The sequence below is a fragment of the Anser anser genome (assembly GCF_964211835.1).
Source record: "Anser anser genome assembly, chromosome: 1".
NCBI classification, from domain to species: domain Eukaryota; kingdom Metazoa; phylum Chordata; class Aves; order Anseriformes; family Anatidae; genus Anser; species Anser anser.
In genome coordinates, this window is record NC_139720.1 from 213,070,632 (window position 1) to 213,098,621 (window position 27,990).

A 27,990-nucleotide genomic window follows, 5' to 3' on the forward strand; every position below is an offset into this window, starting at 1 on the left:
ATGGAGAGGGGAGAGGCTGGTAGGAAGAGGGAAGGAAGCACGAGGAGGCGTTTTTGGTCGCGGGCTTGTCTCCGTGGTCTGCCCATCGCGACGTTGTTGTAGGCACGGTGCCAGAAGCGAGCTTCAAAGAGGAATGGGGATGGAGGGGGGAGAAGATAAGGAGGTGGTTGCTGCCAGATGTTTACGGGCCTGGAGAGGGCTGGGGCAGAAAGCCTGGCGGGCCGGGTCTGCAAGTCGGAGGAAGAGGGAGCGACTGATATGAAGGGCGATAGGAAATTCAATTTTGATTCAGCGCGTGATGTAATTGCAGGGGGAGGCGGGGAAGAAAAACACGCTTTTCAGCCATTTAGGACTTTCCTGTAACACGAATATCCCCTGTAAATTAGTAAAAGCGGGGAGAACATAAAATGGAGCTATTTGTTTTATTTTATTTGGCTTATTTTTATGAGCTCTGTGGTCCAGATCCCCAGCTGTTGTAAATCGGCACCGTGCCCTTCCCTGCCGCAGAGGCGCGCGCCGCCGAGCACCCAGCACGGTGCGTGGATGCTCGGCATCCCAAAAACCTGCTCGTGCTATAGGAGAAAATTCGCTTTTCATCTTCTTCCATCCCAGCCCCAGCAGCTGCCGGGGTGTAAAGTCAGGGTACGGACAGATCTTTGCAGGACCAGAGCTGGAGAGCTCTCTGATCAGGGTGTATCAGCTTCAAAGTCTTATTTTGGCACGCTGCTTTTTGCAAACCCACTCCCGTCCTTAAAGCAGAGCTTCGTGGTGCTTGGGGCTCGTTTTCCACCACAGCAACCGAGGAGGAGATGCAGCAATCGGTTTCAATGTGAGATGTCTCAGGGCCAGCATGTAGAAACTCCGTCACCTCACCCACCTCCTCTTGCACCCTCCTTTAGCCATCCCTGGGGGACTTGGGCTTGGCCAAGCAGGTTGCTGATGCAACTTGATCGGGGAGTGCTGGAAAACAGACGAGCACTAGAGGGAGCTGCGGCCAGATGTGCACGCTGCAGATGTTTCAACACCCGGGCATGGAGCAGTTTTCAAGGTGCTTTTGCTTGCTGGAGGTGGCATCTCCTCCCCTGGGTGCTGAGGCATGGGGTGGACGGTCCCTCTGGGTTGAGGGTCACCCTTGGTGCAAGAGTGGCTGCAAATAGGGTGAACGGAGTGAGGGGTTTTTGCACGGTTTTCTTTGTTTTCCCTCTTTTCCTGCAAATTCAGCCCATGACAGTGAGCTGTATCACTAGGAATGCCATCATTAGGTGTTGTTTGGCCACTTTGGGAAGACCCTCAGTCCCTTCTGGACATGTCCCATGCCCTCCAGGCCACAAGAGCACCATTCCCTGAAATGAGGACAGTTTTGTAGCACTGACAGCTGCCCAATTCACAGGATCCCCGAGTGGCTGATGCTGGCAGAGACCTCCAGGTCCCTGTGGTGCCAGCCCTGCTCCAGCAGGGCCACCCCGAGCAGGGGGCCCAGCCCCACGTCCAGGCGGCTGCTGGAGATCCCCAAGGAGGAGCCCCCAGCCCCTCTCTGGGCAGCCTGTGCCAGGGCTCCGGCACCCGCCCAGCCCAGCAGTGCTTCCTGAGGGGCAGAGGGCACCTCCCATGTTCCATTTCCAATTCCCGTGGTTCAAAATTAGCCCTTCAGGACCAAAAGGCGGTGAGCCTGACATTTCCCCCATCTCACTGACCTCAAGCACGCCTGCACCACCAAGACCTTCCCAGAGCCAGCAGCGTGCTCCCTCCACTTTCAAGAAGCCGGGGAGAAAATGGAAAGATTTTGTCCTTCCCAGCAGCGCCTGCTTCTCTACTTTGGCCGGGGAGGGGGCCGGGACTGCGGGGCACGGGCGCCGGCGAGGAGCCGTCTGCCTGGCAAGGGGGCTGCTAGATGAGCTGCCGTGAAAGGACTGCAGGACGGGGATGGCAGGAGGGGAGCGGGCTGGGGGCGAGGGGGGGGCCGCTTTGAAGTTCGCTCTTCGCTCCGTAGGCAGCTCGGGAAAACTTGACAAAGCTCCACGGCCTTCCTCCGGCGGCGGGGCAGCCAACTCGCCGCTGGCATCGACTTCAGTCGAGCTTGGGCTGGAAGTCAATGGCCTTGTGCCCACTGCTGCCAGCGCTGGATTTGGCACCGTATCTGAAAGCAACTCTTATTTTAAGCTTTTACTTCAGGGATTTTTTTTTCCCCTCCTCCTCTCCCTCCTCCTCCTCACCTCTTTTCTCTTTCTCCTTATTTCTTTTTCTTCTTTTCCTTCTTTTCTTTCTTTTCTCTCTCTCTTCTTTCTCTCCTTTCTTTTGTTTCTTTCTCTCTTTCTCTCCCTCTCTCTTTCTCCCTCCCTCTTTCTCTCTTCCTTTGGCTATATAAATCCCATTTCTCTGTTTGAGGAGGCTTTGGGTATTTGCTGAACCACTTTGGGACTTGCAGTCCTCAGGGCAGGACTGAGGATGCTCCCCTGCATCCTTGCTCCTGCACAAACAGTGGCAGGGCTGGGTGGCAGGGCCATAGGCTGCCTCTGACTACTCAGATGGGGACTCCATAACAGTCCTGCCAGCCCTTTGCAGTTGAAAACCTGAGAAAATGAAGCTCCTACAGATTAAAAACCTTAAATGAGGTCTAGCACACACAGAAAAGCAATTACTGCCTCTCTTTATTCAGGCTTACCACAAACTTATCTCTCCACAGTGATGTAATTTTGCCTAAATCTTTTTGTATCACCCAAATCTCTAGAAAATTAAAGGGTTTGAGAATAAGCGTAAAATTGAGGGTGTCTTCACAGAAAGCAAAGCAGACAATTCGGAGCAGAAGTTCATGCTTTCACCAGTGGTCCCTCTGTGTTGTCTCTTCACCAGTGGTCTCTCTGTGTTGTGTTGTTGGGTTGTATGGCACAAGGGAGGATGGGGAGATGCTCTCCAGAGAGACCCCACATCAGAAGGAGAGGAGATCTTTCCACCCTTTAAGGACATTTTAACAGGCACCGGTGCTTCCCTGTTCGATTCAAGGAATTTCTCTCCCTTTGGATTGACCAGAAGCAGTGTCCTATATAGAGTTGTCCTTGTAAAGCCTCGTGTATGGCTTTCATTGATGTCTGCTCAGAGCTGAAGGTCCATTTCCCAAGCTGCTGCTCCTATGAATAGTCTTCTCATGCAGCCCAGATCTGCAGGACCGGGTCTTTACTTCTCAAAGGACCTAACACTGTAGAGCATTCATGTTTCCAAATGAATTTATTAACTGCCTGAGATAATTAAAAGAGTAAACGAAAGTCATGATCCATCCATGCATCATATTTCCTCTGTAATTACGTTTATGGTTTTCTGTCAGTATCCATAACTTCAATTGAAAGCCCTGCTATGCTATATATAAAGCAGGAGATGTTTGGTTTGGAGCCTGTTTATTTAAAGGGATGGGTCAAATGTGTATATATTTATATAAAAAAAAAAAGAGAAAAAAAGAAAAAACAACCACCCTTCAGTTGTCCTCACCATTTGGAGAATGAGGGATGGAGCAGGAGGGTCAAGGGAGGGGAGCATGATGTTAGCGGGAGGAAAATGTGAAAAGCAACATTTATGGGATGGCAGCAGGTAAAACCCTTGTATGCTGCTTCTCAGATGAAGTGTGGGAGTCCAAACAAATGTTTTTATCAGGGATTTTTTCCTAGACTGAGGATTAAAGTCTGTTCTGCTAACTGTGCCCTTGAGGGCTCCTTTATTTGGGCTGCCTATGCCCCTTTGGCTCCAGTTTCTCTCCCAGAGCTGGGGAAGATGGGGTAGAGACCCACCCCCGCCACCAAATTTCCTTTCTGCTGCCCACAAATGGGCACCCCAACATTGTCCTTTGCAAGTGGTGAGCATCCCCCCATGGTGTTGCCAGAATTTGGGGAGCAGGGAGGGCCGGTGCCTTTCCACGGGGAAGGTTTAAAGCAACAAGGGGATGGGGGAAGACATTTATGAATGTAGGACAGAGACTGAGCAAACCTGTGCTGTCAGGGCATGGACTAGATGACCTAATAGGCCTCTCACATTCCTAATCTGTGATTTATAAATGCACTTTTCGGTCTCAGCAAGTGACTCCAATAACTGTGAGTTTTCTTTTCCATCCCCATTACCCTTTACTTTTTCCTCCCGACGCTTGGAGATGTTTCCAATTATAGGTTCTCACAAGCAAAAGCATGAAGTTCAGGCCTGGGAGATGTTCAGAAAACACCTTCTTGCGTCGTGCTTTTTTATTCTTGGCGGGCTCCCTGGAGCTCGGCTCATTCGACAAGGAACAGCCACTGCTGCCATTTACCGAATTCTTCCCAAAGGGGCCACAGTACTTCCTTTCCCGACCTTCTGGCAGATCTTTTCCCCTCTTCCATAAAGTGAATTTCTCTCTTGTCGCATTGCAAATCTGCTTCTCCAGCGGTGACCATTTCAGGCCTTCTGTAATAACACCGTACTACAGCGATCTCTTCATACATCCACAGTTCCCTTTTTTCACACCTGGGGTGAGCTTCAGTCTGAATTCAGCTCTCATCCCAACTTCAAGGTGGTTTTCTTTGTTGTTCCTGGTTTATCTGTAATGGTGAGAGGCAGGTGCATCAATATAGACTTCCAGGTCCTTTAAAGACACCCAAGACCTCTACACAGGGCTAGCAGATGTGGTGCAGGATCTATCAGACACATGAATCCTCCTTGAGGGACGGCCAGGGCCAGCTGGGACAACCCAAAGCCTCTGCAGCCTCACTTGGCACCTCTGATTAGCGCTGCTCCCAATGGTCTGGCCTCTCTCCGAGACCTGGAGCATTCCCCATTCGCCTGAAGCTCAGGCTGTGAAGCCTGCCTCACCCTGCCTGCTTATTTTGCTGCTCGGGGTGTACTGTGCTGGAGTATTTATCATTCCTACTCTATTAGTGGCGAGCTGCTTTGGCCTCTTGCCTGATTTGCATTTCAGCCCATTCCTGAGAGTTGCTGATAGGTTTTCTGGGATAAGTTTTCACAGGTTTCTGGAGCCAAGTGCTAGGGTTTGGACTCATCTCACCCATCCCTGTTCTTATACAGTCCAGATGTCTGCATCCGAGCTTAGTGCCTGGGTTCCCCCTATAGCCAGTGCAGAAAAAGGGCTCTTCCAGGGTTTATCATCTTATCCTGCTGTAGCTTTCTGATGAACATCAGCTAATTACACCCTAAGAACTCTTTATTTCCATGGGGTAAAGAAGGATCTGAAGGACTATCATTAAGTCCACACTATGGAGGTTTGCAGTCCCAAGATTGTCCCAAGTCACCTGCCCCTCTGCCTTCAGAGACGTGATATTTCTGAGCTCCCTGAACACCCAGAATATCACCAACATATTTTGTCACTCACCACCAGATCAAGTCCAGCACCGATCCACATCTACGGCAGGGCGAGGTGCCTTCTGGAGGTACCCCCCCTTCATGCAGCCAACATTGTCCCTGGTGAGCAAGGAACAGAGATGAACGACAGGGCAGAATTTCTGACAATTAGATCCTCAGCTTTCTTCTTTCCCTTGCAATTCACTGGACCAAACTTCTGCTCTCTGTATATTTAATAGACCTCTTTAAATATATGTATGATGTATAAGTTTACATTGCTAGCAGAGTGGTGGTTTCCCTTCCAAGTTTGCCACTGATTATCTAGTGCCAGAAATGCCAGATTCCAGCCGCCTGGGAATTTGTCAGCGCAGCCCTGCTCAGCACTAGCAAGGATTTGAGCTTTTCCTCACTCAAGGAAGGGTTGGGGTTAGCAGTTATGTGCAGCCCGGGGAGAGCTCCAACATACACAGCAGCTGGTTCAAGCCAACCTTGAGGGAGTCGGTGGAACATAGATGTGTTTTCCTGAAAACTGGAGATCAGAGCTAATATCCCCAATCTTGGTTAGGGCTCATTTTTAGCTCCATTTCCATCTCATTTAACTTCTGAAGGACGGGGATGTTACAGCAATAAAGTGAAATATGCCCAGAAATGTGTCTGCTAGTATGCCAAACTAACCAAGATGGCTTAGGATGAAACTGAAAGGCAACACATTTAACAAGGAGAGAAGGAAATATGTGTTAAGGCAGTTGTGTTGCCAGGATCATATGCCAGTTACTGATGCAGCCAGCTCGAAAGTTGTTTTATGGGAACGAATAACATTTATGACTGCCCTAAGCAGGTCATAAAGATACAAAGAGAGTTACACACCAGGCTTCTGCTGATCTCTCTGGGTGCTTGGGAAAGAAAAGCACAGAATACTCCGATGCATGGCACCATTTGCTTTTTATTTTTTATTTATTTATTTTTACCTGGAGTGTGAAACGTTGACAATTGCACCCTAAAATAACCATTGGGGTCCATGGGGTATTAATGGCTTCTTCCATGGTAACATGCCTTCTGGTTTTAGTGGATCCCTTCTTAGTTCTGATCATGATAGTCTCTTTGCACATATTTGCCTTGTGCTTCTGCACTAAATCTTTGGAGACTAGAGAAACAGACTTATCTAAGTGCAACTGCAATGGAATTGGTGGAGGCCCTTGGTGTTAACTCTAAGGGAAAGCATCTGTTTTGCAAACTTGGTGGCTTTCCCCTAGGCCTTGCAGAGGATTTTCTCCATAATTAATCACATGACATTTAGCATAATCCTTAGAGAGTGTGTGAGACAGATGCTGAATGCAAAACACTGATAGCACCAACCTGATTTTTTTTTTTTTTTTTTCTGAATACCACAGTCTTGGAAGACCCAGCTTTCTGTTATCGTGGAACTGATGGGTCATTTTTCACTCTGTTGGGAGGTCTGTCCTCTTCGTTCTTCACCAAAAAAACCCCTTCCCACAAGAATTTACGCATTTAGTCAACTTGGCATACGCCCCAGGAGCTTTTGTTCAGGCTCCTCTAGATGATGTAGGGAATTGCACAGGTTTAGAAGGTGACTCTTCCCACCCATCTTCAACACCTACTTTAGCTGAGATAAATCACTTTTAAAAGTTGCCCATCTCTCTTACCATCTTAAACTAGGCACATAATTTGCAGGTAGCTAATATTAGGTCAGATGAACGCAGGCCAAAACATTTGCTGGGTCAGAGATACTGGAGAAATTAATACCGACCTGGAGATTAGCTTTTTGTGGGTTTTAATGCCTTTTTGCATGTGCTTGTCTCCTCAGAGCTCTGTCCAAGACTCCTTCGGCTTTGGCCCTGAATCAAACCCAGCACTGCAAGCAGCTCGAAGGCCTGGTGGTTTCCCAGGTGCAGCTGTGCCGCAGCAACCTGGAGCTGATGCAGACCATCATCCAGGCAGCCCGGGAAGTGATAAAGACCTGTCGTAAAACTTTCTCAGACATGCGGTGGAACTGCTCATCCATTGAGCTGGCTCCAAACTACCTGCTGGACTTAGAGAGAGGTAAACACCACTGCTGGGCTCAGCCAGGGACATGAGTGAGTAGAGTTGGCCAGCGTGTGTGTATGCGTGTTGGGGAAGGGTCGTGCTGCCAGGGGGATGTGGAAGGACTGCATGGTGTGGTGGGCCTGCTCTCTGAGACCACGTTCATCTCTGTGCTGCCAGCTGTGCCCAGGAGCTCTTGAATCCAAGACCTGGCCTCCCACAGCTCTTAAGGTGCATGACATCAGTCTGGTTTGCTGGTCTCACTAGAATCACAGAATGGTTTGGGTTGGAAGAGACCTTAAGGATCATCTAATTCCAACCCCCTGCCCTGCCCCCAGCCCAGGCTGCCCCCAGCCCACCCAGCCTGGCCTTGGGCACTGCCAGGGCTGGGGCACCCCCAGCTCCTCTGGGCAGCCTGGGCCAGGGCCTCAGCGCCCTCAGAGGGAAGAATTTCTTCCCAACGCCTCCCCTGAGCCTCCCCCCTGCCAGGCTCCAGCCGGTGCCCCTCGTCCTGTCCCCCCAGCCCTGACAAAGAGTCCCTCCCCAGCTTCCCTGCCCCCCCTGCAGGCCCTGGCAGGCCGCTGGCAGCTCTCCCCGGGGCCTTCTCTTCCCCAGGCCCACCACCCCCAGCTCTCTCAGCCTGGCCCCACAGCAGAGCTGCTCCAGCCCCTGAGCATCCTCGCGGCCTCCTCCGGGCCCGCTCCAGCAGCTCCGTGTCCTTGTGCTGGGCCCAGAGCTGAACGCAGCGCTGCAGGCCCAGGGGGACAATCCCCTCCCTCGCCCTGCTGGCCACTCCTCAGGATGCAGCTGGCCTTCTGGGCTGCAAGCGTGCACTGCTGGCTCATGAGTCCCACTTCTCAAGCTTGTCCAGGTCCCCTTGGATGGCATCCCTTCTTCCTGTTTTATCAACCACACCACTCAGCTTGGTGTCATCTGCAAACTTACTGAGGGTGCACTCAATCCCACTCTCTATGTCACTGACAAAGATATTAAACGGGACTGGTCCCAAGACTGACCCCTGAGGTACACCACTCGTCACCAGCCTCTACCTGGGCATGGAGCCATTGACCACCACTGTCTGGGTGCGGCCTTCAAGCCAACTCCTTATCCACTGAGTAGTCTACCCATCAAATCCATCTCTCTCCAATTTGGAGATCAGGATGCCATATGGGACGGTGTCAAAGGCCTTCCAGAAGTCCAGGTAGATGATATTGGTCAGTCTTCCCTCATTGACTAATGCAGTCACCCCATCATAGAAGGCCACCAGATTGGTCAGACACGATTTGCCCTTGGTGAAGCCGTGGTGGCTTTCTGGGATCACCTCCTTGTCCTGCATGTGCCTTGACATTGCTTCCAGGATCTGTTCCATGATCTTCCCAGGCATAGAGGTGAGGCTGACTGGTCTGTAGTTCCCAAAAGGACTGGTCTAGCAAGCGCTCTGCAGGCTTGAACCTGCACCACAGTCATGGGAGGACCCGTGTGGCTGGTGAATGGCAGAAGTGCTGGCTATTGCTGGCCCCCAAGGAGTCATGGAGCACTTGCTAACAGCTGTGGAGCTGTTTTTCACAACATTCAGATTTGCAAACAGCACATGCTACCCCTGAGGCTGTCCAGACAGCTCTCTTATGGGTCAGAGCATCCTTGCACACAGGGACAAAAGGAAGCAGGATAATCCATGGGGGGCTTCCTCCATCAGGAAACACTTCTCTGCTGTACTGTACAACGGCACAGGCTGCCCAGAGAAGCTGTGGAGTCTTCCTTTTTCGAGATACTCAGAAGCCATCTAGACACGGTCCTGGTCACCCTGCTTGGGGTGCCCCTGCTTCAGTAGGGGTTGGAGCAGGTGGTCTGCAGAGGTCCCTTCCAACCTCAGCCATTCTGTGATTCTGTGATTCCTCACATGCTTCAAGAGCAAATCTCACCACAGTGGACAAGTTGCGTGAATCCATGTGCCTCCTTGCCCTGCTGGGATGTTGTTTCACAAGTTGAAGAGCTTTTTGGGGAGATTTTCTCCAAGATGATGATGATATGAGAGTTCTCAGCTGCAGCGAGTTGGTGTGTTTGGTGTTCTGTGGGGCAGAGATTATGCGAGTCTCTTTTGGGGAGACATTTAGCTGTCCCAGGAGGCTGAGTTGGAGTTCTTGTCTCTTCCAGGCACAAGGGAGTCAGCCTTTGTGTATGCCCTTTCTGCTGCTGCCATCAGTCACACCATTGCCAGAGCCTGCACCACCGGGGACCTCCCTGGCTGTTCCTGTGGTCCCATCCCAGGTGAGACACCTGGACCTGGGTATCGATGGGGAGGATGTGCAGACAACCTCAACTATGGTCTTATCATGGGGTCCAAATTTTCAGATGCTCCCATGAAGATGAAAAAATCAGGATCACAAGCCAATAAACTGATGCATCTGCACAACAGTGAAGTAGGGAGACAGGTAACAAATCCACGAGAGTTATTGTACTTGTACAACCATCTGTAGTGGTCGGTCGCTCTGTGAGGTTCAGTGTCTCTATCAGCTAGCGAAAGGAGCAGGTTTCTCCCAGATTGCTCTGAACTCCTTTGGCCTGCTGAAGACTCTGGCTATATAACTCATGCTGGGACTCAGGAGGCCCTGAATGCTAACAGCAGCCCTCTAGAACCGTGGGTGGGATGTCTCATTGCCACCTATCCGCAGCCAAGGATGGCTCTGGCTTGCTTACCCCAGGAGGTGTGGTGGGGACGGGTCCCGTAGTGCTCTGCCAAGGGCGTTGCACATGTGAAGTGCTGTGTAAGCGCGGAGGATTATCATCTGCCAGACGTGTCCAGCAGCAGCTGCCTCCCAGCCATCCCTGCAGCCAGGAGGGCTGATTTGTTCCTTTCCAAACTGCTTCGCTAGTGATTACTCCCATATCTGGCACAAGCTGCTTTTAACAGCTTGCATCCTGTGGGTGTGCCAACGCAGGGATAACGCTTACCATGCGTGGTGCTTGGCATGCACCAGGGAGCAAATCCCTGCTGCAGCCCTCCGTGCAGCTGGAGAAATTGGGGTGGGGGATGATAAAGGTGAGCCCTGCACCCATCTCTGAGGCTTCAGCAGTTCCCAGCTCTGGTCCTACCACACAGCTTGATCCTTCCAGGGCTGCTTGCTCTCAGGCGCTGAAGCAGATAAAATTTGGAGCATGCTGAGCTCATTGGCAGCTTTCTGTGTAGCTACCGGCTGAACTTACCTTTGCAGAGCACAACCCTTCCTCCTCTGGGTGTTTTTCTCTACCATTCCCTGCATTCCCTTTGTGTCTGTTTATTATTATTATTATTATTATTATTACAATGTCTTGAGTTTTTGTTTTAATTGCAATGGGCAAATTTTCATTTGGGACAGTGTTGTCATGGCTGGTGGATTCACCCTTTCCTGTCAGCGTTCCCTGCCATTTCCTACAGTCGTAAAATTAGAGATGTACCAAAGTAAAATGTTTTTCTGGCCCCATGGCCAGCAGAAAGGCAGGGTCAGGGTGCTTTGAATTCATCAAAGCCTTGACATCTGTTACTCAATACTTAAATCTGCAGGAGGCAGAAATGCATGTTATATATCTTTATGGATTGCTTTGAATTTCAGCTCCTTAAGAATTCAGAGGGTGTAAATGCAGCCCCATGCAGATATCTCATCAAAATTCAAAGTACTCTTTGGTCTGCTGGCTGCAAAGGTGTGAAAAGCACCCGGTGAAAGCAGTCCTGGGCTGACAGAGATCACCACAGAGCTGTGGGATTTCATTCCCTCTGCACAGTAGCTGCCCTAGCATGTGCAGAAATCAGAGCAGCAGTCCTTTTTTATAGCAGTCTCCATTAAGAAAGAATCTTCATTAGCAAGGTTGTGGGATATTTGGACTTAAGAGCATTTCCTAACTCCTGCCTTCCTTTTTTGCAGGTCTTAAAAGCCTCTCTTGAAATGAAATGTAAGTGCCATGGAGTTTCTGGGTCATGCTCTATCAAGACCTGTTGGAAAGGCCTTCAAGAGCTGCGAGACATTGCATTGGACCTCAAAAACAAGTATTTATCGGCCACCAAGGTCGTTCACCGGCCCATGGGCACCCGCAAATACCTCGTGCCAAAGGATATTGATATCAGGCCGGTTAAAGAGACAGAGCTGATTTACCTACAGAGCTCACCTGATTTCTGCATGAAGAACGAGAAAGTGGGGTCGCACGGGACCCAGGACAGGTGAGGGTTTCCGCAGCGGGTGCTGACTGCACTCTGCACCCCAAAGAAGGAAGGGGCAGAGGGAACCGTGTATGAATAAGAGGTAAATAACTGTGGAGGTAGCACATGCGTGCAGGTAAAGAACATCTTAATGAACAGTATGGTCCACAGATGCTCGAGGCTTTTTGTGGTGTTGCAGCCGAGACAGGGCTATAGGCACCTTTTCCATTATACTGGCAGGTACAGGATACCTTCTGAAATCTTCTTAGAAAGCCATTTATGCAGCTCACCTCAGCAGGTGCACTGATCAAGCAGCTGATTTTTACTTTATTGAGTCCCTCTTGCAACCCAACCCTTGCTCATGTGGTGAGGTGTTACTCTACTTGAAGGTTCCCCTAAGCAGGCAAGTGATAACCCAATTCGGACCAGTGCTTGCACGCAGCCTTAAAAAAGCCCTGTCACCTAAGAAGATTAATATTTAGGATTTTTCTTCCACTGCCGTTTAAAACTCCTGGTATTTCTGTCTCGTGTTTATGCATAGGTATGTCTTCATCCTATTAAGACTGGTGATTTAAGGTCATCACACCCAAACCCACAGTGGGCACAATGCTGTCCCTTCAACAGGAAGCAGACATGCGTGTGTCTTCCCATGATCTGTTTAATTCCCTCTTTGACAAATCATTTCCACTGGTGGGCAGCAGACCCTCTAACAGCCAAATAGTTGTGCTTCCAGAATTTTGCAGAATTTCCAGGATTTTTGTTAAGTGCATACAACAGCTGGATTTCAAGATGGCTTAATGTTGCTGCCTGCTTACTTGGCTTCCTTCAGATAGTTCCCTTAATTCTTCTTTGTTCTTTGTGATACTTTGTGGTGCAGTCTCATGTAGTCACATTGCAAGGCATGCACCTGCCCTTTTTTTGGGTGTCTTTATTTTAACTCTTATTGGACGCAGTGGTCTTTCCATTGTGTATTGAGAAGTTAAGTGGAGAGAAGATTTTAATGTCAGAGAAGTGAAATAAATGACTCAAATGCACAAAAGATGCATCTTTTTGGGATATTTTTCTTTCAAGCAATGTTTGGTGAATGGTCTTTAGACGATACCCTTTGGCAATGGTCCTTTAATCTGGAACCACCATTCTACAGACAATAAATCAACATTTTATCTGGTGGAGCCAACCTGGTAAAGATGACAGTTGAGTGAGGCAGCTTATGGGAAGTGTGTCCTTTTTGTCCTCTGCTGTTTGGTGACAGTTAGAGCTTTGTATCCTCCACCAGGACTGCAGGGAATGGCTGGACTGCCATACAATAGCTCGTTCATTCCCAGTCCAGCGGTGGAGCAGTAATTAGCAATGAAGATGTTTATGAGTCACTGAGGACTGTAGGGCACTGCATGTGCCGAGATTGTTTTCTGAAGGAAAATGTCATGTAAGTGGAAGTGATGTTTTTGTGGATTTGCATGGATTTTGACAAACTCGTGTCTTGAAAAAGACCTCTTTGTTGGGACACGCTGTTTTGCAATGAAAAAAAATTGGGGAGGTTATTTGGAAATTGGTTTTATAGGAATTGCATGAAATCAACAGGTTGTGTGAAAAACAAACTGAATTCATTAGAGGTCTGCCAAATGAAACATTTTCCATGAGCTGAAATCCTTTTAGAGGGGAGGGAGGTGTTACTTTCTATTCATCTAATTTCATTTTACAGGAGATTTTGCCTTTTTATCCTAATTAGTGATGAAAAATACGTAAAGATCTTGAATGATTTTTTTTTTTCTTGGGGATAGGAAAATGTGTATTGCAGGCATCTGTTTATCCTGAGCTGGGCGACAGCAGTGATTGTGAGCCTTCCAGGCAAGGGTCCAGGGGAAGTGAGATTGAGTGAGGATTTAGAGGAGTGAGATATTAAGGCAGGAGGGGATGACGTTCAGAAGGAACCTGTCAAGAAATACTCCTTACTCTTGGATGTGCAAGATGACGATGAAGGAGGGGAGGAGGGCGAGACAGACCTGTGTTGAGCTGTAGGTCTCTCTCAGGCCAAGCTGTAAGGTCATGTGCAGTTACATTCATTTTCAATGCAGTTGAGAAGATGCCTGGTGTCTCAGAATTGACAAGTGTAACACAAGCCACGGCAGCCCTTTGTTTTAGAGGAAAGAAGTATAAAACCCCCACAATGAGAAATTAGAGGAAAGAAGTATAAAACCTCCACAATGTGTTGGGTTTATTCTTCTTTCTCCTTCTCCCATGGATACCTTTTTTTCCTCTACAATTTTTTCTCTCACGGAGAGGGCATTTGATGTATTTTAAACGCAGTGGCTCTGTTCCAGCTGTAGATAGTGGCTAATGACAGGGACAAGGAGCAGGAACACAAACAGGCTGCTGTGGGAGAGGGCAGGAAAAAAAAGCATGGCTTATGCTTACCCCAAAAGATGTAAAACACTCACATGGAAATAGCCCAAACAGGTTTTTTATTTTATAAGTCAAGTCCCGGAGGCATCTTAACATTTTATCCTTCTGCACATCAAAATTTTTTGGGGAAATCCCGCTGTTTCCTACTAGGTTAATTTTTAAGGTCTTTTACAGCAAACATAATCAAAAAGGGATTTTAGTGGTGGTCCCTCAGTTTGTTTTCTCTCCTCTCTTCTATTCTTCCACCACCTGCCTGTTCCCTCTTTGACCTCTTTTGGGTCATGAACAGGGGTGTGGGACTTCCTTGTAGGATGTCATGGTGCAGACCTATCTCACTGTGCTCCAGGAGACCTCTGGGCAGCTTCAGCATATTCCAGCCTCAATTTCTGCCTCTGAAGGGGTGTAGAAGACAGAGGTTCCCATTAAGAGAGGTTCCCATTGAAGAGGGACACTTTTTCAGGGAGTGTAGTGACAGGACAAGGGGTAATGGCTTTAAACTAAAAGAGGGTGGATTTAGATTAGATGTTAGGAGGAAATTCTTCCCTGTGAGGGTGATGAGGCCCTGGACCAGGCTGCCCAGAGGAGCTGGGGGTGCCCCAGCCCTGGCAGTGCCCAGCCTGGGCTGTTCCTGCCCATGGCAGGGGTGTGGAATTAAATGGTCTTTAAGGTCCCTTCCAACCCAAATCCTTCTCTGATTCCATGATTTTATGATTCTATGATTAACAACCCATTTTCCCATTACTGGATTTAAAACCTTCAGATTATTGCACGTTCCTTACAAAACGTGAGTTGTTTCATTTGACGTGGAGGAAAGGTCCGTTCTGCTCTCCCTCTCCCCCAGGTCTGGTGCTTGCTAGAAGCACGCAAGAAGCAGGGCAAGGTTTGATGGCTTAGTTGCAGCACCTTGGACATATTGGGTTTCCATGTATGCTGTAGGGAACAATCCTGCACTGGCAGGTGGGTGGAAGGGATAATCTAATCAGTTGCTTCCATCTCTGTAATTATCCCTCACATGGCTCAGGCATATTGTGTGTTTCTCAGGCAGGAAAGGGAATCAAGTAACTTTATAGTGCAACCGCGTGAAAATCCACTCAGAAAACGTGAGCCCAATTACTCAAAAGCCTTTCAGGGCTCTTCACTTCACTTCTTTTCAAAGCCTTATTCAGAAAGACCCTGCAGTGTTTTCTAAGACATCCTAGCCTTTCTTAATTCCATGTTGAAATTAGAAATGGTTTGGGAATCTGCATGCCTCCAAGCAGTTGGGGTGTACCCAGATTTCAAAGCCAGGGAGCTGAACCCAAACCTGTGATTTGAAGCCTCACAACGCTTTGAAGTGCTCAAAATCTGATTAAGGAGCTGAGTTTTGCAACTGGTGTCCGAGGCTCCTGCAAACAGGCTTGCTGCAACCCGCACTGATTGCAGCCAAACTCCGTGTGTTTGTTTGCCACCATCACGCTTTCGTAGCAAATAAAAATCATCTGGAGACAAATCTAAAGAAGCTGATCGGTGGAGCAGCATGTGGATTGTATGACTTTCGATACAAGTCAACCACAGGGAAATGCATATCCTATATATATTCCTGTTTCAGAGCCTTCTTGGAAATAAACACCCTATAACTCGTCTTTTAACGACATAGTTCAGTTTCTCCTGCCTGAAAAATTTGTTATCAGCTTCAAGCAGAAGATAAATAATAGTAGATTATAAAAATGGGACCTCTTTTGTGAGAAAAAAGGCAAAAGTATTAACCTTCTTTATCAGTAGGGTGCAACGTGTCGTATTTCAAAGGCTGTTTAAGGTCCCATAAGGAATCCAAGGCAAGGGAAATTCTGCCATGCATAGAAAAGTCTCCAGCCCCCGAGGCCTTGCAGAGATTACTGAGCTGTTTATTACTGATCTTTCCCAGAGAAGCCTTGGAGCCAAGCGAATGCGGCTTCCTCCGTGCTGAAGATGGGAAGGAGCTGTCTTAATGCCACAGAAATCAGGCTGCAATGTCGTGCTGAAGCTAGGCAGGGGTGCTCAGCCACCACTCCTTAGCTGACTTTGGCAATGAACGCGGCCATACTTTGGTGGTTGCTCCTTGCTTATGTATTGGCTCTTTTATTTCTGCAATATAAAATATTAGTCTTAACTCTCTCCCGAGGTGTCTTATGCTGATTTCTTTTAATGGATAGGAACATGCATGGAGTTAACTGAACATGCTGCTCAGTGTTGACTCGTTTAGCTGCAAGGAGTTAGTGGCTGGTGGCTACCTCTTTGGCATTTTGGTGGTCCAGACATCCAGGTTGATTAAATGCTATGAAACAAGGACCCAGTGGTCTTCAATGTTCAATGACAACCCTTTGTTTTGACCCCATTAGTGTCCAGTCACTCTGCCTTTCATCTGCCTGAGTGCTTTGCATCGTGTGATTATGCGGGCAATTAAATTTCTTAGCAGAAGCACCCACACTTAGAGGGGGATGAGTGGTGGTTATGGGTAGACAACAGCATTTGGTGTTTGGTTTTTATTAGACCCTCCTTAAGTTTCCATTGCTCAGTGAGAGCACAAGGAACAATACGCTGAGCTTAGATTTTGATTTCGTTATAATTTGTGTGATGGTTTACCAATTTTTGGAACTGATGTGCTACCTTTTGTTCATGGGACTCAACAAATAGCAAATAACTAGTAACAAAAATTCCTTTGTGAGTGTTCCAGAAGTTTAAACCAAAGAAAAGTCAGAAAAATAGGACCTTTCTGTTCCTTCCACCCGCCATTTCCACCTTCCCAAGGTAACATGCTCGTGGTTGGCACCAATTTCAGTAGTTGGCCCACCTGTACCTTCTTGGGCTTTTTCTCATTTAAGCCCCAGGGAAGTTTGAATCCTTCCCACTTTGAGAAACCTGAATTTGACCTGAAAACTTCTGTGAATAATGAGCGTTCTGGAGGTTAAATATAATTTCACATAGTAAAATTGCAGTGGATAGTGAATTTCGGGGGAAAAAAACAAGCCAGCTCTCCTAAACATATTTAGTCTCTCTGCCTCAAACTAGTGTTGAGTTAGAGAACATCAGGACTGGGAATGACTCCACAGAGCCCGATCATTTTAGCAATGAGACTGAACTGAGAATACCTGGCCCATTATTAAAGGTGTTTATCTACTCCCTAAAAAACAGCTTCTAGAACAACCTGTTCCAGAGCTTTACTATCCTTAGAACTATGTTTGTCTTAACCTGATTCTTATTTTGATTTTTTATTTTTCCAATTCAAACCAGTCATTTCTTGTCCTCTTTCCTCTGCATATAAAGAACATTTGTTCTCTCCTTTTTGCAATAATCTTTTGTAGATGGGGAGTCAGCTCTTACTCACTTCTCTAAGCCAGTTCCTTCAACCTTTTCTGCTTTCTGAACTGCTCCTCTGACTCTCCTGGGAATGTTCCCACATTTATCTGGATCTTTCTCAAAGTGTGTTGCTTGCTTTGCATTTTAATCCACTCTCACAAAACGCTCTCGGTTCCTTTTGCCCCAGCATTATCCACAGGCTTGTAAGGTTTCTCTCTATTCTTTAATGAAAATACAGGCTGGTTCCAGGATCTCCCTTGACATCTCCTTGCTGACATGAGGTATTGATAACTCTCTTTTGTACAGTTGTTCAGTGTCAGTCTCCAGATATTCCTTGTGGATGAGAAAGCAATTTAAAAGTAGTTAAGATCCTGCCCTCAAAATCGTACATGAAATTGTGCACTTTGATGTATTTTTAGCAATGCCCATTGTTTTACATACTTCCTGGGGGACTCGAATTATTTTTCTTTCCTTTATGTACCGCTGTGCAGCATGACATTACCGGAGCAAAGGGCACTAGAGAAACGACTAGGAACTTGATCTAAAAGAGAGAAAAGAAAGTATTTCTTTACACAGCAGTAGTGTCTTCTGGGACTTGTGGCTGCTGGAGTTCATGGAGACAGGTGGTTTCCCTGCGGTCAGAAAGGGATGAGACAAACCCATGGCCAACATGCCCACAGAGGGGATCCTGCGAGGTCAAACAGGAATGTATCCTCTGTCATCCCTAACGCAACAGCCCAGATGCTGGTGGAGTGTGAGGGGGAAGACTACAGAAAGTGGCCAGATTCGTGTTTTCCTCTCTAAATAGCATCTCCCGCAGCCATCGCAGAGTGCTGGGCCAGGCGGGACATTTCTTATGTCCCTGTAAGCAGCTCCCACTTTTCAATAGGACTTCGGGAGTGAGGTCCCAGCGGATGCCTAGCACGTCCCTGTTGCCACATGGCATTACTGCAGGTGACACAGGAGAGAGCAGGCCCCAGTTTGGCTCTCAGATGCCAGCTGGGCAACCAAAAACTATCCTGTCATCTGCTGATGGGACAGAAGGGAACTGGCATTCACGGTGAAAGTATGTGGCATCTTCCCACAGCTTTTAATGTACCTGCACTCTTGCAAGGCCCTAAGAGATCTGAAAGAGCAATCCTAAGCAGGATGGTAGAAGGTGGATGGTTTCCACATAGAGGGCTCACTGATCTTGCTTTTGACTAGAAAATCTTGCTCAAGTTCTCCTAACACATGGCTCAGGTGGTTTTAAGGAGAGCTTGAGCAAGCTGCCGTTCGCTTTGTGCTCCTGCCTGCTGTACTTAGATTTCCAGCTGAAATTCCTTCTGCAGCTCACTGCAGAACAAAGCAGCAGACCTCCTCCCCCCTCTGCAAGAGAGCAAAATGGACATTTTAAAATGAAAATCCCCCAGGAGGTAACGGTGAGATGGCTTAGAGATGTGAGACGGGGAAGACTCTTAGAGTTACCAGGACGTCCTTGCCCTTCTGTGCCAGAGACCACCCCCGTGATGAAGCTGTTGGGGCTCAGGGAGAGATGCACGGCAGTGTTTTTGCAAAGAGGGCTGGAAAGGGGAGTTTTGGACAAGGAGATTGAGCAGGATTTGTCCAGTCAGCAGGGCTGTCCTCCTCCCTTCTTGCATAAAGAAGGACAAAGCACCGTGGCAACGTGAAAGCCTGTTCCTGAGCCAGGACCTTGGCTGGGATTTTGGCCGAAGCATCGTTTTTCACTGGTCTTCCAAGTGCTTCTAGAGGTTACGGTGTTGTGTTAAGATGCAATCGCCTGTGTTCATGTTTTCTCTCCGAGACTCGGGAGCAGGGCATTTCTCCGAGTTGCTGGAATTGTGCTGGACCGGGCCCAAAACAAATGAGACTGAACTTAACCCATCAGCAGGGAGCCTGCTGAGATCGCAGCCGTGGGCTCTGAAAGCAGATGCTTGGGGGCAGCTTCTGTGGGTAAACTCTGGTCTTCGGGCTCCTTTGTCTTCCCCCACTTGCTTTTTGTATGGCTAGTTACAGCTGAGAAGCTAACTTTGTTTCAGTTTGTTTAAGAAAAGAAAGAAAGTTAAGATAATTTGCCCGTGACTATAATTTAAAACAGAGAACAATATGCCTGGTTAGTGGCATTGTCGGAAAAGTTTTCTAGAAAGACATTTAGGTTCGGGATAGAGTCAAAAGCTTTGCTTTGGCTCTTTACCCCTCCTTCCTTCCCGAATGTCACTGTTCCTTGATCCAAAACTGAGAGAAACTTGGGTATTTTTTGGTAGATTTTGTTCTTTTCCTATATTTCAGGCTGAAAGGGATGGACACAGCTATGGGAAAGCCCATCTAGGTCATTTTTTTTTCCCCCTCAAACCACAGGAATTGGGTGCAAGGAAAGGGTGATTCCCTGAACCCAGACAACAGGTGGAAGAGCTTTGTTCTCTAAATGGGATAAATTTGACTCTCTGGTGCTGAATTGGAGCCAGAGTGGCACCACGTCCCTTTCCTTGGCCATTTTAATGGGCTTTTAGCACAAGGGGGCAGGGACACACTGCATACCCAGCCCCGTGCTCCTGCAGATTCACAGTCCTCACTAGGGGAACCTCCATGCAGAAGCCTTTCCGGCCTCTGTTAAAGCTGAGTAAGGTTGTCAAATTCCCTCCCCTCTTCTAATGTCACCATCCCTATATTTGAACCTTTGCTCTGAATATTTAATGCATTTACAAATACATTTATGAGGAGTCATTCGGAGGTTTCCTGGCAGAGGGGCCCCGGCCCCCAGGGCAGTAACAACGCCTTTGGTTCAGCATTAGGCAAACACACTTGGTGTGGTTGCAGACTTTGCCTTCGGTAGAGGCTTTCAAAGGTTTGTAAATATTTACACACACTCCTGAATGAAGGGGAGAAGGGGGGGGGAGCCTTTAAAAACTGAACCTGGGGAGGAATGCAAGTCAGAAATAACAAACAGGAGGCCCGCCTGAGTCAGAAATAAATAAGAGAAGAACAAGAACAAAATCCCAACACCTCATTAATCCCATAACTTCTCCTAAAGCATTACCTCATGAGGAATTCCTATAAATCTCATGGATTTGTTTTCATCTATTAATGGAGTGCTCAGCTCAAGCGTCCGAATTTCTCCTTTCCCTGCCCCAAATCTGCCTTAAACTGTTTCTGTCCAAACTAGCCAGGCAGGATGAGATTTAGGAGAGATGTCAGCAGTCTCCCTGCAGTCTTCAAATTACCTTTCTTACAGTAATGTCAAGTCTCCATCAAGTTCACAGCCTCACTGTGTTGGGTGCATAATGAGATATTTTACCCTAAAGCATTAGTGTCCAGCCAGGCATCTGACCAAACATGAACACTTTCACCCTGGGCTATCTTTACAGCCCCTGGAGAAATGTCATCTCCAGGACATGGTTCATCCCACCCAAAAGTCAATGCTTGTTGTGCTTTCATGTCTGCCAGCTTGGAGTATTTTAGGAGAGTGTGATAGCTGGCCTTTGAGAGTGGCTGAGGATCCAGCTCTTCAGTCCCTTCCAAGGCTTCTCCATGCTGGTGATCAAGGAAAAAGATTCCCCAGTTCATGGGTTATTTTCAAAATCCTCAAGCCAGCTGCTCGCAAGCATTTGAAGCAAGGGAACCCCACACAATGCCCGACTTATCCCGACGAGCCTGGCTTTAATTAAAAGCAGAAGCAAAACAAGCAGTGAAAGGCCATGTGATATTTGGCGACTTGTCATCCTGCGCTGCGCTCCCGCTGTGCTGCCTGCTCCTGGGTCAGGGCTCGGGGTGGGACAGGGCCAGCTCCCCGGCTGCTTCTGCTGGGCTGGGACACACTCGGAGGGAAAAGTGCAGAGTCTGGCCCTGTTAGGATCGGCTGTAATTTCCCTGAGAGGTTCAGGGCTGAGTAACGGCTGTAGGAGTCTGCTCAGGAGCTTTCCCAGCCTGGGATCTTTGGCACGGAGCCTGTGCAAATACTCTCTGGCTGCAGGGTTCGTCCCCTGTGTTTTTCAGGTTAGGTCATGCTGGACAAACACCGGTGTTTGTTCTTTAGGGCATCATCTTACCCCAGCTCCTTTCAGACAGCCTCGGAGCCTGCCTGGGAATACACTTTGCTAGGGACGATGAGCTTGTGGTGTGGTGAAAGTATCACGATAACTTCGCTTCTTTGCCTGAGGTCATTAGGTCCAAACCTCCTGCCCAAGCAGGACTTTATGGTCATAGAAATGGAACCACAGAATGGTTTGGGTTGGAACGGACATTAAGGATCATCTAATTTCAATGTCCTGCCATGGTCAGGGACACGTCTCCTAAGCCCAGGCTGCCCCCAGCCCCACCCAGCCTGGCCTTGGGCACTGCCAGGGCTGGGGCACCCCCAGCTCCTCTGGGCAGCCTGGGCCAGGGCCTCAGCGCCCTCAGAGGGAAGAATTTCTTCCCAACGCCTCCCCTGAGCCTCCCCCCTGCCAGGCTCCAGCCGGTGCCCCTCGTCCTGTCCCCCCAGCCCTGACAAAGAGTCCCTCCCCAGCTTCCCTGCCCCCCCTGCAGGCCCTGGCAGGCCGCTGGCAGCTCTCCCCGGGGCCTTCTCTTCCCCAGGCCCACCACCCCCAGCTCTCTCAGCCTGGCCCCACAGCAGAGCTGCTCCAGCCCCTGAGCATCCTCGTGGCCTCCTCCGGGCCCGCTCCAGCAGGTCCCTTCCAACTGGAGCTCTTCTCAGCCCTAAACAGGTTGCCCAGAAAAATGCAAGTGCAGCCCTGGGGTCTCCACCATGCTGCCTTCACCCAGCACCTTGCAGAGCCGTCAGGCCCCAGCATCACCCCAAACACTAGGTTGGGAAAGCCCTACTGGTATTTACAACAGCTCACCACCTTTCCTTTCTTCCAGGCAATGCAACAAGACCTCCAACGGGAGCGACAGCTGTGACCTGATGTGCTGCGGCAGAGGCTACAACCCCTACATGGACAAAGTGGTGGAGCGGTGCCACTGCAAATACCACTGGTGCTGCTACGTGACCTGTAAAAAGTGCGAGAGGACTGTCGAGAGATACGTGTGCAAGTGAAAGCCCCTCGCTCCGCCCGGGAGCTGAGACGCCAGCGGCACCCCAGCACTATTCAGAGAAGAGAAAACATTTCCCCGACTAGACGTCGTTCATCTTGTAAAGACACGGACTTGAAGACACATGGTAGGAGGACAAAAAAAGCAATCATGCCACGTAAAAATGAGACCCTTAAAAAAATGTAAAAAACGGAAGGCTTTCCCCCACCAATAAAATGCTCTCTGAGAAGACAAAAACTCATTTGGGATGGTATCTTCTTCCAAAATATTTCCTATGGTTGCCAATAATGTCCAGCCATCAAGTGCCTTAATATTTTGAGAAGCAAAATTAGAAACTTTTCCTTGGGGAAGAAAAGCAACACCTGCCTGAAAAATAACCAAGGCTCACACCTGCTTATGCCTTCTCACACAGGTACCGAGTCTGCGTTAGGACCATCCCAGAAGCAAAAATGCTACAACTGTTCAGCAATAACTGCATTTGTTGCCAAAGACTAAATTTTTAGCATGGAAGCATCCACTCAGGATGGTAAAGGTGGAAAGATTTCAGGTCCATCCCCTGAAATGACTAACCCGTTTTAACCTTTCTTTTAAGCAGGTCTGTGACTTCCCAGTTACTGCTACAGGAAAATCTGTCCCTGAGTTGTCTGGGCTGGATGGGGCTTCACACTCAGCCATGGAAAATCAAAACAACTATGAGATGCCAGAGACAGTGAGAATAGGGCATGCTGAGAAGGGTTTAATGGGGTCCTTGGGTTGTAGTGGAGCCATTAGGTTAAAATACAAAAGTGAAGTGAAAATCCAGTGGAAAAAAAAAAGAAAAAAGCTCCTGCTCTCTTTCTGTCTTGACCTGTGGCAACTCACACTTTTTCTGCCACACTGGGCCATCCAGTCCTTAGGGAAAGGTGCCACTCCCTCTCTCCCCCTGGCAAAACTATTGACCCAGCCCCAAAAATATGCAGAGAGCACAGCAGGTCCAGTCCTGGCATGCAGACGTGCAGGGTAGCAGCTATTCCCCGCAGAAAAGAGTGGGAACAAATCAGTCCTTCTGCCCTGGCGCAGAGAAAACCACTATCGGTGGCTGTACATATTTTCTTTTGTACGCGGACATACAGAAATATTTATAAGATATATCTTGCGCTTTCCTCTACTCTTCTTCCTACGTAAATATATCTATATACTATAAACAAGCCTTAACAATAGTATGGAATAAATGCTGAAGTTACTGGTGCAACAGCAGAATGTTAGCTTATTATGTTTCACCCAAGGACATTGTTTCCTACTTGGAAAGCAAACCCCGGTCTCCTTCCCAAGGACAGGAGAAGAGCGTGGCTTGAGGCTCTCGCTGGCGTGCGATCGATAAGTTCCTGTATTCCCTGTTTCCCCAGCCTCTTTATTTTGAGCAGAATTAGCCAAGATACAGTCAAGATAATGAAACGGAGCACTCGGAGGAAGGAAGAGTCACCGTTCCTGGTTTTTTTTGTTGTTCATCGGTTAAATATCCCAGTGCCCCCAGGGAGTGCATTCACAAACGTGACTGATGCTTCTCATGGGTGGCTTGTTTCTCACTCCTGAGTGCAGAGAGATGCTGTGCAGTGGAGATTTTAGCTCAAGTTAAGTTGCTTTGTCTCTCTCTTTTTTTTTTTTTTTGCTATGGGCATTCACCTCTCTGTCTCTGTTAGGGAAAGGAACACTGGAGGGGTATGTCTGCTCCAGGAGAAGGCTGCAGAGGCTGTGAGGTCCTTCAAAACATTTCTGGGGAGTCTGCTCTGCAAAATCATGTAAGCAGCCAGCAAATCACTCCTACACAAATGTGGGGACAGTGGCACTTCTCTAGGGGGAAACACGGCCATTGTCTTCCTCTGAATCCTTTTCTTCCCAACCAGCCATTCTCTAGGAGCCAACTGCTTCTGACTTGCTTCTGAGCAGCCCTTGGGAGCTAGAAGAAAACAGCATGGTGGGCTGTAGAGCAAAATTAGAGATGTTTCATTCTCTAGCATTGTGTGCTATAGCAAAATTAGAGATATTTTGTTCTCCTCAGCTACTTTGCTTTGCTGTAATGGGTTTGGTTTCCTCGCTGCCTTTCCCTCCCCCAGCCCCGGGGAGGCAAAAAGAGGCCTTTGGTACTTTGTCAGTGGTTTGTGTTATTGTCACCCCATAAAAGCTGGTGGACTAAAATGTCTCCGCAGCACGGTGTGATGAGCGGTTGGGTGTCTTTAGGCTGACATGCAGACAGGTCGGTGGCATGAGTCCCACTGCTCTCCAAAGCCAGAATTTGGCTTTGTTTGATATTGTAAAGACAAAGTCAGATTTCATTCTTTTAAGGAATTTTCTTTTTAATTCCAGTTCCTGACGAAGCCAAGGGATGTTCTGACTGAAGGAAAACTTGAGCATTTCAATTCTGTTCTGTAATGACTTTTTCTTGCTCCCTTGCTGATGTCTTGAGTCTTTGGGCTTGGCGCAAAAATAGCGAGATGGAAGAAATGCTCCGTATGCACATTGTTTTCAGCTGCATTTCACTCCTCCAATGTCAGGCCCTTGTTCCTCAGCTGCTTTTCCCATGTCAGAAAAAATCTTATCTTTGCAGAATGAGAGAAGATGTGAGTAAGCCTACCAGGCATCTGCAGGTCCTCAGACCCCAAGGTGGGAAGTGACCTTTAGATGTTGAACTGAAATGGCTGCAGTGCTTGGAGGATTGTGGTTCAGTGCATCCAGGCTCAAAATCTCTTCTTGCTCCTCCCGAAATCCTTCACAACCGGCTTCATCTGTGTTTTGCTTCTTTGGGTCAATGAGGCCCCAGCCCACGTCCTAGGCTGTTGATCTATGAATCAATGCTGCTACACTCCATTTGCCGTAACTCCCAAGTTTCAGAAACCTTTTTCTTCTCTGCAGTGGCTGCACCCTGACCAGCACCCCTCGTTGCACAGCCCTGTTTCATCCAGCAAATTAGGGTCATCAAGTTCCTGGTGTTCTGGGTGCTTTTCTCCTGGCATCAGCAGCAAAACAGAGAGAAGTTTGCTTAGAGAAGCTCTGGGTGCCTCATCCCTGGCAGTGCCCAAGGCCAGGCTAGATGGGGCTTTGAGCAACCTGGTGTAGTGGGAGTTGTCCCTGCCCATGGCAGGGGGTTGGAGTTAGGTGATCTTTGAGGTCCCCTCCAACCCAAACCATTCTGTGATTCTATGAAAGAGGCCAGAAGAGAGAAGTGCTCTTGCTTGCAATTGCAATGCTCAGTGCAATGACAGTCCGAAATGCAGCTGCCAATTAATTCTCTGTGCAAGTATGGCCTGAAAGAATGTTTGCCACAAACCAATTTTGCAGGGTTTTGCAAGGAAAATCTATCCCTAACAGCAGAGCAACACGTTCACATATCAACCCCAGGGTAGCCAGCTTTCAAAACTTTGCTCTGAAACACAAAGGTCTTTCAGCTTCTGAATGAAATGGCTTTAATTAACGTGAATGTCTCTGTAGGGTGATGCTACAGTTCCCTCTCTCCTAACATGCCCTGCTAGATCCTAACAGCTGGCATAATTTGGCTTAGCTCCACATCCTACTATACAGCTCTGTTGATTTACGTTAGCTGGGAAAATACAGCTGATATATTCCCATAAATATTATTATTTCAAAATATTACAATATTACCCTTGAGGGAAAAAGACAAGCAATCTTGAAAAGTGTTACGTTGGTGGCTTTGTAGCATTTATTCATTTGAAAAAAATATCTGTGGTTTAATAAAACAGCTTGTACTTAATGCTATTTCCAAATCTGAGGATTTAAACCTTGCACGCATCCAGCTGGCTTTATACTTTTTGATGAATTCCCCCCATCCTCACCCCCTTCCAGCTTTATATCATTTAGGTTGCTCCCCAAGGTAGGCAAACAACATTCATTATAGAAAACTCCCATCCAATTTTTTTTTTATTTTTTTATTTTTTAGTCTGCAAAGTGGAAAGCATCTTGATCATGCTCAAGCAGGCACCCCACGAGTGTTTCATGTGCAGCTACAAAAGCTCTTGGTGAGGGCAGCGGGAGGGGAAAGGAGGCACATATCTGAATACAATTAATGGTGCCTTTGTCAGGAGAAAGATATTAGAGTCCTCGAGGGACCATGCCTGTTTTCTGCTAGAAAACAGATCCCTGTAGACAGCATCCTCCCAGTGAGCCACGCATGCGGTGCCCACCCCAGGTACCAGCCTGGGGAAGATGCTGGGAGGATGCTCTGGAGGTACAAGGGGATGAGGGCAGCAGGAGGAAAGCTCAACCCTGGGCTTTTCCTTCTCCCGCACCATCCGTTTGCAAACAGATTTCTGATGGGATCACTCCAGGCATCAAACAGAATCCAAGCAGGAAGCAGTGAAAGCATCCTGCATGGTCTGGAGTAATTTTTTAATCCCAAACCGAAGTCCTAGCCAGTCCTTCTCCTTACCATGCAATCTACAACCTCGTCCTTGACACCCTCATCCCACCACGAAGGATTTGCCTTCCCTGTGGGGAAACACCATCGTTTTGCCACCAAGAGCAGACTGGACCCAGACTTTGCCCTCTTCACGTGGGAGATGGAGCAGAAAACAAGATTTGGGAGAGGGGGGAAAGAACAGGAAACTTGAAATCCACCTGAGATTAATGACTTTAACATGCACAACATGTTTTGTTTTTGCTTTGTTTTCCCCTCAGGAGCAGTTTCATCAGTCAGATGGAGTTTGATTAAATATTTCAGCAGAGCTATGGTTTATTCATCTAGAACAAAAGTTACCCCCTGTTCAGGGACGCAGCATTAGCTTTGTTTTCTAATTATAAGAGCAACAATAATAATAAAAAATAATAACAATGGTATGCATTGTGGATTGTTATTTTTTGTTTGTTTTTGTTAAAAGTAAAAATGTGTTTTTGTCTGCCTTGTAAATATGAAATGAGTTATTTTAAAGATCATGTCTGTGTTACGTGGAGGTGTTTTTTTTTTTTACTCCTTTAAGTGGAATTTCTCAAGGTTTTCACCAGAACCACATGGCCTGGAAATGTCTCCTAAAAAAAAATAATTAAAAAAAAAGCAGAAGAGGGTGTCACATAATCGAACGACACCAGGAGCTGGGGCAGGAAGGGAAATGCTGCAAACGCTGCACCCCCTCTGCACGTGGGGATGAACACGGTGCATGAAATCTGCTGTGGGTCGCTCTGCACGGAGAATATGCCCATCCACAATGCACAGCCACAACCCGAACGGGGACTGCTCGCCCTCTCCGAGCTAAACACGTGTGTAAGTGCTCCTCTGGACCAGGGCCAAAGTGCTGAAAACCTTGGGAGGACTGAAGGGCGGTTATCGATACCTCAGATCTAAGTGGTAACTGCTGACAAACACGGGCTTTTTGAAACGGAGAGGCACGTTTCTTTCAGATTTCCTAGGGTTAACGCCGGGCCCCAAATTCAACCAGTCTGGGATCGGAGCTGTAGCATTGCTCGGTGGTGATGGACGATGAAGGTGGGCTGGAGCAAAGGTGGGAGCTGAAAATAAAAGCAGGCGAAATCAGGCAGGGGTCTATGCCATCTTCACGGGTCTGAGTTTAGGCAGAAAAAGCTGGAAGGGAAGGGGAAAAATAAACCTTTGGAAAAGCTTTGTAACTGTGCGAACAGTGATGGGGACATCAGCAAAGGATGAAGTGAGAGCCTCTTGTCTCTCCCCATTTCTTCCCAACTCCATTTTTGTCTTAATCTGGGGCCTCTGGGAG

At 48.0% G+C, this 27,990-nt stretch overlaps 1 protein-coding gene across 4 annotated transcripts in view; it reads left to right on the top strand.

Moving 5' to 3' along the window:
• The window catches only part of WNT11 (Wnt family member 11), a 33,655-nt gene extending 6,485 nt beyond the window's left edge, over window positions 1-27,170 (top strand). For 3 of the 4 annotated variants that reach the window (XM_083810945.1, XM_083810943.1, XM_083810944.1), the window contains 4 exons: window positions 7,136-7,371; window positions 9,508-9,785; window positions 11,253-11,545; window positions 22,103-27,170. In XM_083810945.1, coding sequence (XP_083667071.1) covers window positions 7,136-7,371; window positions 9,508-9,785; window positions 11,253-11,545; window positions 22,103-22,277 — 982 coding nt within the window. In that variant the 3' untranslated portion in view covers window positions 22,278-27,170. The remainder of the gene's footprint in view (window positions 1-7,135; window positions 7,372-9,507; window positions 9,786-11,252; window positions 11,546-22,102) is intronic. The other variant, XM_083810946.1, reaches the window with a different exon arrangement.
• Window positions 27,171-27,990: the final 820 nt, after the last annotated feature.